Source organism: Aplysia californica, unplaced genomic scaffold (assembly GCF_000002075.1).
Source record: "Aplysia californica isolate F4 #8 unplaced genomic scaffold, AplCal3.0 scaffold00001, whole genome shotgun sequence".
NCBI lineage: Eukaryota > Metazoa > Mollusca > Gastropoda > Aplysiida > Aplysiidae > Aplysia > Aplysia californica.
The window spans coordinates 5669300-5682315 of record NW_004797271.1 but is presented as its reverse complement, the minus strand read 5'-3'; the positions used below and the strand labels follow the sequence as shown (position 1 = coordinate 5682315).

The window sequence follows — 13016 nt, the reverse complement described above, 5'->3', positions numbered from 1 at the left end:
TCCACCTTTTCGTTGTATGTTACTCTCTAGTAACACCTCCAGTCTTTGGCGCTTATATGACCTACCAGTGTTGCAAGTGTTGTGAAAGTCCTTCAGAATACTAAAACTAAATACCTTTTTTTTTTGTCTTTTAGCCCCAGTCCGTATTGACACATCGGTCCTGGACAATGTAAGCTGCACTGCATGTGGTCGTCAGCTCAACCCATACAAGGGTAATGCTTTACAAAAGCATCCAGCATTAAAAGTAGTCATTTGCAAGGTAAGAATTTTTTCACTTCGCCCCTCTCAAATGGATGTGCTACGCTCTTTGTCTTTTTTTTTCAGGAGCATGGGGAAAGAAACAAAAAATGTACTTTGTTTTCATATTTCAGCTTTTCAGAATGGGCACCTGGTGTGATTTCATCAAAGGTTCATTGTTATGCGATAGTGTGTCCCAACCTGATTTGATAATAAAGTTACACACAGGACCAATTGTTCTTGGTGAATGTCAGTATGACATAATACAACTGTGTTTCCAGCTTAGAAATACTGACATTGTTCTCGAATTGAGTAGTTTTAAAGTTGTGTTAATTTCAGCTTACATATTTCACTTTGCACTTACCTGTTTTGTTGAACAATTTTTCTTCTTGATTTTGTTGAGGATAACATTTTTCGTATGTTTCTTGTTTCTATTTCTTTAGTTTGCAGTGGTTGGTTGGAGGGTGCCTCTGGTAGGATCTCACTACCCGAATTTCTTTTCTTTTTCTTTGTTGTTGTTGTCAGTCATATTTTTTCCCAGCAATAAATTACTTTTGAAGAGCCAATGTTCTTCTCTTTACTCAAACAAACAAAAACAAACAGTTTTGCATTCTAAAAATGCTGCTGACTGCATATATATGCGTGTTGTATTATTTTTTTTCTCAGCGCTGTGATAAGTTCCTGTCCAGTGGAGACATTGCAAAGGATAAAGATGGCATTGACGAGCAGTGTCGCTGGTGTGGAGAGGGTGGGAGGCTGGTGGTGTGTGATGAGTGCTCCAGTGCATTCTGCAAGTCCTGCGTCATGAGAAATTTCAATCGCTCTGAGTTCAACAACATCAGTGAGTCATGGCAGCAGTGTGATATTACTTTAATGTCCCTTTTTCAGATAGATCGAGAGTTTTTGAGACGCGAAAAGTTTTGGGTCTTTTGTTATTGCTTTTCTTCTGAATGTTTCTTTCATTTTGTACTTTGAGTTCTGCAAGTCTTTTAATACAGTAGTCTCCGCCTAAGATCCCACCGCTAATGATCTCGGTTCGCCTTAGGTCCCGCTGTTTTAAGAAAACAGATTTTTACTACACAAGTCTAAGATCCCTCTCGGAAGGTCTGCATTCGGCTAAGATCACGCATTTCAGATAATTATTTATGGGGGAAAAACTCGGGCGGGCTCAGCTCATCAACTAAGAGTGAAAATTTGCGATCATTGAGCTGCCCGTTGTGTCACAGATCAGCCACTCCCGTGAATGTGATCACATGTGCGGTTTAAATCTTTTCCCCAGATGGGGTCACACCAAGGTGTGAGCACGCCAACGCGTTTGTTTTCTCCAATCATCGCACTCTCATTTGAGCTCTCCTCCTAAACTTATATCACACGCTGGGTGGGTAGGGCCTATAAGTTCTCTTCAGGCGGGATCACATTGAACTGTGAACTCTTCCCTGACCATTGCAGCAGTTGTCTCCCGAATTTGCGAGACTAACTGAATTTTAATTTGTGTGGTCACAACACAATGGTGCATAACGACAAAAGCAGGGAACTCGGTCCGAGATGGAAAGTTATTAATTTTAGACATGTAAAGGGGAGGAGCAACTGGATAACTGTAGATCTTGAGACTCTGGATGCTTCATTCCGTTGTGATTGGTCATCAAGGTAGACCACTGTCTGCTTGCCATAAGATATAAACCCACCTGGGGGTCACGTCAGTTCATTTTAGAGTAAAGGGAGAACATATTTTTACCGGTTGTGAGCCTGAATATAGGTTACCATGGATTCTTCTCTTGGTTCGTCGGCTAAGATGCCGTTCGCCTAAGATCCCATATTTTCCTTGCTCCCGGGTTCTGGGATCTTGGACTAAGACTACTGTATTATGTTTTATGTTCAGTCAAAAGAGGATGTCGGAATGCTATACTGTTACAGCTTTGATGTGTATCTTGCGCTCTGTCCTAAGTACTTGCTTTCTGAGATGGGAAGTGCAGATAGAAATGTGATAACTTTCGTCACTTTAAAGATAAACTAAGAATGGATAGACTGAGAGGATGGAATGAGTTGTTTGTTTGTTTGGGGAGTGGGGTGCCTTTTAATTTATTGCTGTGGCTGGTTGGAGGGTGCTATGGAGTTGTTTGTTCCTTTTCTATCAAACATCTATTGTACTTATCTATCCTCGCTCTTTTTTGTGTTTGTTACTTGCTTGTAACATCTCTAATCTTCGGCACTTTTATGACCTAATTGTGTTGCGAGTGCCAAAAAAATCTTACTTAAACTTAAAACTAATTTGTTGCTCCTTTATCCAGCCGACAATAAGCAAATACTACAATCCACATACTTCATTAATTTGTTCTTTTTTCAGTTTAAGTAACTCTGGTCCTGCGGGGTTAATCGGAGGATCGTTCTTACCGATCAATGACCCACTTACATCGCTTGTGAGCTTACGCCGTGGGGAGGTGGGGTCAGACATTGATCAGGCAAGCGTGCCGCGGGAGTCAATAGTGAAAGAACAATGAAAAACACGCTTCATCTTTCTAGCAAATTGATTGGATCTATGAATAAGTGTTACGACCGCATGAGTGATCCTCTTTTCCCCTCGTCGGTTGCTTTAGAACCCTGCTGAACATTCTTCTGAGAGTGGAAGTTACACTAAATCGAATAACTTTTCCAGATTTCACTCCTGTTTTAGACTTGTGAACAGCCGCTTATCAGTTATCGTTCGAAAGGGGGAAAAAGGGATAGTTTCCGAATATTTTTTCTTTCAGTTGCTCTCAAATTTCTCCCTCTGATAAACCATCAAATATGATTATTTGCATCTTGAAACGGCGTTTTGTGTAAAAATGAGCTCGTTTGAAAAGCGTGAAGAGGTGTTTGAATTGAAAGATGAAAGTCTTTTTTCCTGAATATCCTTTTGAGTTCCTCAAGTGTCTAACTCGGTCAAAATGCTCATATTTCATTGGATGAACATCTCTACCAACGCTTCACGTTTCAAAACAAAGCAGAAAGTTTCAGAAGGGCACACAGGCACTAGCAGACTGACTCGCACACATTTTAAGGTAAAGATGCAGACCCGCTTGAAACGAAATGTCATAACCCGCGTGGGGCGACAGACTGATCCGGGACCAGCTGGGGGGAACCGTGCGCGGGAAGGTGCTTATCAGTGAACATTTATCCAGGACCAAAATCTTAAGAGTTGATATATCATAAGTTATTTTAATGTGAAAAAGTAAACATGCAGTAGGTATAAAACACAACAGGGCTCACTTTTCATAACAGTGTGAAAATCAGTTTTCAGTCTTTCATGGCATAAATGTTTTCTGTGGTCACATTATTGGCAGTTGCTTTCATGGATGCTGAAGAGCATTTGTGAGTTCATTTTCTGTGTACATGTTGGAATAGGACTCGATTGCACCCACATTTCAAATTATTTGAGCCTTCATGCTGCCTTTTCAATGCCATCTAAAAAGCTCTTGATTTTTTACTTGTGTGCTAGAATCTCAAATTCAATGCATTCACTCGTCATCTCTTTGGTCAGGTTGAGAATAAATGGGATAGACTTTACATGTTTCTAAAGAGTTTGAATAATGACTGTACTATTAGGATAACTTCACGCAGTCCCTCAGGACCACTTTCCATTCTGCATTGATTTCCTAGGGTTCACTGATGTCGATTTTTAGGGAGAGAGAGATAATTTGGATTTTGCTGCCACTCCAATCTGCTACTTTTTCCGGGATTTCCAAGCACTGGTTTTTTTGTGTTGGCTACTGTTATTGAAGATCTAGACTTCTTTCATTGTTGTTCAAGTTCATTCTTGGATGTTGCCTTCATTTTTCAGTGTACTGTTATAGTTCCTGTTTCATTTATAGATTTTTGCACCTTCTTTTTTAAGTACCGTAAAAAAATTTTTGTCTTATTGCGTACACAGATGGTCAGTCGAAATGGCGGTGCTACCTGTGTGACAAGGCGCCTCTTCAAGGTCTCAGAGAGACTTACAGAAACATCCGTGACACCCTCAAGGCCCTGCAAGCTCGTGACAAGGCTAAGGCTGCTGCCGCCGCTGCAAGTGGAAATGCACAGCCCTCCAGCAATGGTACGAAACGAACGGGAAAGTCAAACGATGCTGAACTCTCGAAGAGTGCAGTTTCTACTTCTTCCTCTTCCTCCTCAGCAAAGAAGAATGTTCAGCAGGATTCTAAAGCAAAAAACTCTGCGTCCTCAAAAGAGGCTGCAGATTCAAAAAGAGGTTCAGCCTCTCCTGATAATGACCAAGATGTAGCTTTGTGTGCTAGTGACCTGAAGACTGCTCCTGAGAATGTGGATGTGGTGATGGACAAGCTGTCCACAGCGACCAGCACTTTCAAAGAGATGCTGAGGGCACTGCGTTCCCAGTTCCACAGCACCAGTCCTCGGGCAGATGAAGAAGATGCGACTCCTATGTTCCACTTCTCGTTGAGCAGCAGTATGAGTGTGACAGAGAAGAAACGCTGTTGTGCCAAAGCCCTGAACAGCAGCCTGCATACCTATGTAAAGTCCCTAAAAGCTATACTGACAGCTAGTGATAGTAAAGGGCAAGCTCAGGACAGTTTTAACACCAAAACGGGTGCTGATTCTGCGGAGCAGTCCGAAAGTGCGACAACAACCAGTGAACATCAAGAAGATGGTGAAAAATCTCTGACCAGTGCTAGTGCTAAGCAGCAAAGCAACAGTGCGGAGAAGGCCACTGCTGGAAGAAAAACGATTTCGAGATTGCCATTCACTTCTTCTACTTCTTCCAAGTCTAGGGCTGAGAATGTTTCTTCAAAAGTGTCACCTGTTTCTATGAATGGAACAGACAGCGACAGTAGGCAGGATCGGGTGAGCAGCAGAAGCTCTGAGGATTTGCCTAACTCTGCAAAGAAATCAGGGGGAAGGACACGAAACAGAACTGGTTTAGACTCTCTGAGTGATGACTCTGATGATGATTCTAGTAAACCAAAGCCAAAGGAAAAAAATCAGTCATCACATAAGTCTGTGTCATCTCTTCAAAAGGGGAGTACTGAATCCGAAAGCCTCAAAAGTATTACAAATGAACGAGGGAGCACACGTCTGTCACTTTCCAGAACAGCTGGGAAAGAGAAAGAAAGTAAGGATTCCAGTGAGAAAAGTGTAGAGAAAGATAAGATTGAGTCTAGGAAGTCTAGAGAGGGTAAAGAAAGTGGAGAGAAAGATAAGATTGATCCCAAGAAGTCTAAAGAGGGTAAAGAAAGTGGAGAGAAAGATAAGATTGATTCCAGGAAGTCTAAAGAGGGTAAAGAAAGTGGAGAGAAAGATAAGATTGATTCCAGGAAGTCTAAAGAGGGTAAAGAAAGTGGAGAGAAAGATAAGATTGATTCCAAGAAGTCTAAAGAGGGTAAAGAAAGTGGAGAGAAAGATAAGATTGATTCCAAGAAGTCTAAAGAGGGTAAAGAAAGTGGAGAGAAAGATAAGGTTGATTCCAAGAAGTTTAAAGAGGGTAAAGAAAGTGGAGAGGAAGATAAGCTTGAGTCTAAGAAGTTGAAAGAAAACAAAGAAAGTGAAGAGACAGGTATAGAGAAAGATAAGATGACTACAAAAAAGTCTAAATCTAAAGACGTTCTGGAAGCTTCAGGCAAACCATCTGAAACTGAAAAAGACAGTGTGCCTTCAGGTGCTGACACTACAGAACTATTGTGTGAAGACAGTTGGTCTGAAAATGGTGTGAGTAGTCCACATGGGGAGGTTGCATCCCACAAAAATGATGCAGGTGCTTCTTGTGATAATGAAGATGAGGAAAACATGGCAGCCAAGTTCGATCTGATCAAAGAGCTTGCAGATGAAATGCTGAAGAGCAATGAGGAAGCTGAGGAGAAAGAGGATGGAGGAGATGGTGAAAAAGAAGAGGAGGAAGAGGCTGTTAGTGACAGAAGTGACAATGGTGAAGCTGAGGATGAGGTAGCTTCCAATTCAAGATCAAAAAGGAAATTTCGGGATAGTGATTCTTCGGGGGAAGACAAGTCAAGACTCAAGAAGACGCCTAAAAAGGCAAAAAAAAGAAGCAACTCTTCAGAAAAGAGCTCAAAAGGAGAAGAAAAGGATGATGAGAATGATGATGCACGTAGTGATTTTGAAAAGGTCTCTGATGGGAGTGACTCAAACCAAGTCAAAGACAAGGAAAAAGCCGATGAGGAGCAAGCCAAAGACTCTGTTGCTGCTAGTGATGATGAAGCTTCTAGCTCTGATGTCCTCATGAGTTCTGATGACAATGACGTTGGCACTTCCACTTCGGCACGTCGCAAGAAAAAGAACAGTGAGTATCTCACAGAATAACGAATACGTACATGGGGTGGAAAACACCCTTGTTGTGTGGACATGGAGGAGAGAGATGGTAGTGCTAAAGACATTAAATTCGGAAATAAGATCCAAAGTCTTTTTTGAGATGGTGTGCAATTCAGATGTTCCAAAAGGTGAAAGTGATACTTTTGAGCGCAACTACAGCTTAGTTGCTCTGCAATGTCATGGGTTTGATTTTATACTGCATCGATGTTGTGAGAAGCTTTACTTGTTGTTGGTTTAAATATTTTTTTAGATAAAAAAAAGCCCAAAATAAGAGTGTCTTCCATCAGTGCACAAATAGCAGATGCATGTATGTAAATCAGAGGTGCCGATTTTACGGATAATTCTGGATAATTCTTGAGTTTCCGAGATATAGGGCATTTTATAAATATAGATTTTAATTTTGGGATCCCACATGCTCATTTTTGGCCATTTCGAAAAGTACAGGATTAATTTTTGACTTTGGGGATTGGGGGGGGGGGGTTGTTTTTGTTTGGTAGTCAGTTGGCACCTCTGATAAATTTGTGTCATTACGTTTTTTCAATTTCCAAACAGAGCACCAGCTCCTAGGGGTGTTTGTAAAAATAACATGATATGATACATTATCAGGTCCTTTTTAGGTTATTAGTTTCGGGCTTGCCAATTGTCCAGAATTCCCAGGGACTGTCCCGGATTTGGGAATTTGAGAGCCTTATCACATACTCTCCACCAAAGATGTGAATTTGTTGGTTGTTACATAATCTGATGTTGTGGATTTTTAAAAAAGTTGACAAGCCTGTAGTGGTGGGCAGGTCATTCTAATCTACTTTTATCTTTCCTGTTCTTTTGTCATTATCGTCATGGAAGTACTGTAGTTGTGTACTAGGACATGTTATAGGATATATCTATGCTGCATTAGTGAAAATCACTTTCCCTTTGTCGGTTCTTGTGACACTGATTCATTTCCCTCTAAATAAAGTGTAGTGTCTCTTAGATACTCAGTTTTATAGTGCTCATTATTTCCTCTACTTAGAGTTTTTATGGGGTTTTTTTTTTTTTTTTTTTTTTTTCAGAAAAAGAGTTGACAGCCTCTAAGGAGAAGGTCCAGAAACCTGCAAAGGAGACTAAAAAGGTATCGAAAGTAAGTAAGAAGCCAGTGGCAAATGGGACTGACAAGCCAAAGTCAGCAGCTTCTTCTGCTGTGAAGTCAAAGCCTAAGAGTAATGGAAAAGCCAGCAAGGGTGACAGCAAAAATGCTAAGGAGGATGAGGAGGAGGATGAAGATGAAAAGGAAATTGAAAAGTTGTCAAAGATGCCAGTCATGAGAAAGAGGAAAGTAAAAGATACCCCAGAGGAAGTAGAAGAGGATGTTTCAGAAGTCAAATCAAAGACGTCCAAGCCACCTGCCAAAAGAAATAAACCGGGTAAGTTGGCTTGTATTTTTAAAAAAGTCTTTCTTCCTTGTGTCGTATGTACACTGTCAAGGCTTTAGTAGCAACTATAAGTGAAGATAATGTTTCTGGAAAAAAAATTAGTCGGATGTTTTTAGAAAAAGTGTGGTGATAGAATTCTACCATATTGGTGTAATATTTTGATCAGTGCGTAACTGACATTTGAAGTGGTGAAAGAGCTAAATAAGACAAATTTAAAAGAAATTTAAAAAAAAAATAATTTTTGTATTAATTTTAAGTTTCGTGGAGTTGCCTACTATTTTCATATGAGCTGTCCACACGATGTATCCTCTCAGTTTGCCTCCAGTGTGGTTTTTTGGTTCATGAGGCTGATTAGTTTGCGTTGCAAGATGTAATCTACTCCTTTTTTTAATGTTTATGTTTGTCCACTAGATTGATGATGAAATGCGTCTTTCCTATGGTAATAATGTCGGGGCTAGTCAGTATTTCCAAGTGTGAGACTTGATGAAAAGATACAGGTGCTCTTCCGAGAGGGTCCCTCTTGTCGAGGAGAAAAGTGGTTATGTTGGGCAGAAGTCTAGGACAGTGTCATAATGTTTTTTAAAATGCGCGGGGTGGGGGGTTGAAATGTAACTTTTGTTCAAGAGATTGTATTGGTCAGGTGACCGCTAGGGCACGTTCAACTGTATGTGCATTTCCAATTTGAATGCTGTTGAGATTTTATCTCCTGGGTGGGTGGAGTTCTGCTGAGAAGTTCAAAACCTATGAGACCGCGTACGAGTATACTTGGGTAGCTCAGCTACTTCCCCAGGACAGCGAATGAGTATACATGCGAGTGAAATGACCTAGATCCAAACAAAAGACGGCCGATGTTTCTGCAAACATATTTTCGGTTACATCAACCCAGTGATTAGTTCAATTTAGATATTTTGCTTCAGATTCATAGCAATTAAATGGGGAAAGCAATAAAATGAGTTTAGAAAAGGTATTTCACCAAGCCTGAAGTGCTCAATGAAATTTTTATGAGCAGAGACAGTGTTGACTTAGACAATGACATTGATTATTTGGATCGAAAATCTTCAAATTGTGAAGAAAATTGTGAAAGACAAATCTGAAACCAGTTATCATTGATGGAGGAGCAATTTACTTAGCTCTGGTCCTGGGGAACTGAAAGTCAAGTGTGAGGCTGGTCCTGTAGGTGTTGAAAATGATTAATTTGTTCCTGTGTCCTTTTAGTTGAGATGTGATTGGAGAGGGATGAGATGAGGTAGCAGTCTGGCTTGTAAAGGACCTTTTTCCTGTGTCTTTTATTGTTGTATTTCAAAGAACGTTTTGATGGGAAAAGGTTTGAAGTCTCCATGATAAAAGAATTCTGATTTTTAGAAATGTTTTATCTTGTCCAGGTCCCAAGTGTTCCAAGAAAAACATGGATTTTGAAGATCTGTCATCAGATGGGGATGATGCCAAAAATGATGAGATCGATGAGGAAGAGGAGGAGGATGATGAAGATGAGCCTAAAGTTACTTTCTTTTTGGAGGAACCAGTGGAACAACAAGACGGACTGGTATGATGCTGGTGCTTTCTTCTTTCGTAATTAAAAAATATTTTTCTTACTGTGTAGATGATTGTGGCAGAAGAGTGCTGACAAATACGGTGCTCTTAAGAGGTGAAAAGTGAATGTTTTTAGGGAATGTTATCAAGGGGCTTTCTTTTACAACTCACTTCGCGTTGGTGGCTTTGATGCTGAGCATTCTTCCTGTTCTGAACATTTAGCTGCCTTTCAAAACTTTGGTAAAATTTGATACGAGAAGTGTTCATGGTGATGTTTTGAGTTTTTAAACAAATATAAGAAAAAGGAAAGATACTGTTAAGAGTTTGAGACCTCATGACTCCAATTTTAATTCTAAGACCACATACTTTCTTTATCACAATAGTATCGTGCCTTATATAACACTGTTTCTTGTGTTTTGATTATTATAAAAATTTAGCTGCTTATTTAGATTTTGTTTCATTGTTCCCTTTAGGAGGTTGATGAAGAAAACGAAATGGCTAAAAATGGACTGTTGGATGAAATGGACAGTGATAAAGCTGAAGAAGATGACAAAGACAGTGATGATTCATCTCTTGATGAATTTGGTGAGTGCATTTAAACTCTCTTCCTACCAGGCCAAAATCCACCACTGGTCCAGGGCTTTTCCCTGACCTATTTTGACGCCCCTACCCCACCAAAGGAAAATGTCGAAAAATCCAACTAAACACACACAAACCATATCATATGGCCCATCAAACTGAAGGTTAAAAAATACTCTGTCAGACGTTGATGCAATATTGAAGGTTTATTCCAATAAAATGAGTTTGGGGTTTCAAAAAGTGATTATGCAATGTCAGGTGTCATATGAAATCAACAATTTTCCAGCTTTGAAAGGTCATATCTAAAAAAACAACAACAGCATCAGTCAAACTTCTGAGGTAGGTTGCCTCAAGTAATGCAAAGAAATGCTGAAAGCTATGTATGTGTACCTATCATAGAAGTGAACATTTGAGACATGTGCTGGAGTCAGGGGAGCACTTTTATTTTCGTTTTTACGTTTCTAAGGGGATAGAAAAAAAGCGCTGAAATTACTTAAAATCGTCTCTCAGTGCTATATTTTCTTTCATATCTGCTGACAGGAAGTCTATTTCATTATTTCGAAAATGTGGATCTGCAGAGAATTTTGTGTCTTTTCTTTACTGGATTGGAATAGATAGCAAGCCACTCAAGCCGTATTTTTGCTCTCGGTCCAGCGAGGCTTCAAAATGTGGCTTGCAGTAGGAGAAGTGTTAATTGGGCTTGCAAACAGCAGTATTTCAGAGTGAATTTTTTTTTCATTTTAAAAAATTCAATTCTGATTTTCTTACTGCATGTTAAGTATACAAGGATTGAAGTGTGCTTTGGAATCTTATCCATTTTTTCAATCATCAATCTCGTCAACGTGTGAATTTAAGTGAACTCAACAATTGAATTCCTAATGGGCAGGCGTTTGTAAGAACTGAAATTATTCAAATACTAGCTATAAATTGACGACAGCAGGAGGAGCCAAGGAGTAGCAGTAGAAAGGCTGCAGAAAGAGTCAGGAGCCCAGATGAGGGGGCAAAGGAGGTGAGGGGGTGGGGGCAGAAAGTGGAAATGAAAGCAGACAATAGAACATTGTTAGAGATCAGGAAAGGATGTGAAAGGAGACAATTATAGAGAAGAAAATTTTTTGGTCGCTACCCGGAATCGAACCCGGGACCTTTGAATGAGAGGCCAACACCTTAACCTCTAGGCCACGAGAGCCCCCCTGCCATCGGTGTTTAAATATCTTTGTTACATGGGGAATTCTCTATAAATTAATACGACTGTGCAGGCTCTTGATCACAGCTTACTTTTCCGCCATATTGGCGTACTAATATGCTTGGAAGTTCTTCTTGTCCATTTTTTCAGCATTGCTATTTTGCCCTTTTAAGTTGTCGTTTCAGATTCTTTAAGCTTAAGAATTTGGTTGCTGTTTTTCAGATGAACCACAAAAATCCAAGAAGAAAGATGAAAAGAAAACGAGTTCACAGAATGAAGAGGATGATGAAAAGGAGGAAAATGATGATGATGATGACAGTGACTCTCCTGTTGGGAGAAAAAAACAAATCCGTAGCAAGTTGCTGGATACCAAACTGTCTGACAGTGACTCTGACATTGGCAAGTCAAAGAAAAAGTGAGTATTCAATATATTTTCAACAATCACAGTTAGCTGGACAACTTTTTCTTTCTGTAAATCTTTTTGACTGGTGTTCGAATCCTGTGTGCTTGGTCAGAAATGTTTTAAAAATACGGGTTCTTTTATACCTTCTCCTACCCATGTATGTCTAGTGTAAAACATTCTAGACAGCATAGAAGAGCTGTTTGTCTTGTCAGTTCACTGTTGTCCCCTCTTGTAAAGCCAACATGACATTCTGTGAAAGCAATTATTAAAGTAGCTGTAGAGCTTCGTTGGTGATACTGTTATCTTCAGTTCAACAGCATCTGCATGGTGTAGCAGTTTGATGCTTCATTGTTGCACACAGGAGACCCAAGATCGATTCCTAGGTGGGGAGAATTATTGAGTATCTTGATCTTTCTTGTATCCCTCTCTGCTGTGGTTGGCCCTGTCAGACAGGCTCGGAAGCCCACCTCCTGAGTGATCTAAATTGTGTCGGTGAGGGCCTAAAAATACCCTTTTAAAGAAAATCTTCTGTTCAATTGGATGTGTCCTTGTAACGATGGATTCATTTCTCACTAAAACATTATTTTGCAGGTATTTTGTTTGTGCTCTAGTCTGGTCTTTTAAATGCATTGCTCTCAGTGGAAAGCTCTGTATCTGTGACAAAGTCGTGGAGATAATTGGAAGAGAATGTGTAGCTGTTTCGGGCTTTTTCTCTCTTTGGTAGAATTAAGTTTTACCCATATCTGTTTTCAAGGGGGGGATTCATGGGGCTGAGAGAGAAAACAATGAAGTGCAGGGTCCCCACGGGGTCGGGAAATCGGGAAAAAGTCGGGAATTTTGTGATGGGTCGGTAAGTCAGGAAAGTATAGGGCCTGTGTAATGTGCAGCTATCTAGACTGTATGGTTGATGAATCCTTAAGAGGAAACGTAATTGAGCCGCTGTGACGGAAGTATGTGTGACACGGAGGCTCGATCGGGAAGAATCAAGATCTGCTTTCGTTACCACCCAGAAATTTTCCGGTAATAGTCTGATAGATAACGCAACATTTGTAACATGCAGGTTGTGCATTATGAACGCTGCTGTGTCGCCTTGAAAATAAATCAATATTAAAAATTGCCCTCTGCTGTCGCTTGTGGAAAAAAAAAAAGAAAAAGAAGTTATACAAGCATCTTGACAGGTTCGCCCTCGTGACCGGTCAATGAACCTGTGAGTACCGGCGGTCTGAGTGCTGTGAAGAATAGGACTCCTTTATAAGATACACTCGTGGAAGGGGATGGAGGGGGGGGGGGGGCTGAAGGCAACGCTAGAGGACAAAAACTGAACTTGGAAGCACATTTTTAGCATTTTGATTACCACTTT

The 13016-nt window shown here is 40.3% G+C and overlaps 1 protein-coding gene across 1 annotated transcript in view; it reads left to right on the top strand.

Moving 5' to 3' along the window:
• LOC101846389 (transcriptional regulator ATRX) overlaps positions 1-13016 on the top strand; it is a gene marked incomplete in the record, with an annotated part of 58992 nt that overhangs the window by 15854 nt on the left and 30122 nt on the right. The window contains 7 exon segments of the mRNA XM_013085062.2: positions 135-259; positions 904-1078; positions 4145-6523; positions 7602-7952; positions 9344-9504; positions 9965-10076; positions 11476-11668. Coding sequence (XP_012940516.1) covers positions 135-259; positions 904-1078; positions 4145-6523; positions 7602-7952; positions 9344-9504; positions 9965-10076; positions 11476-11668 — 3496 coding nt within the window.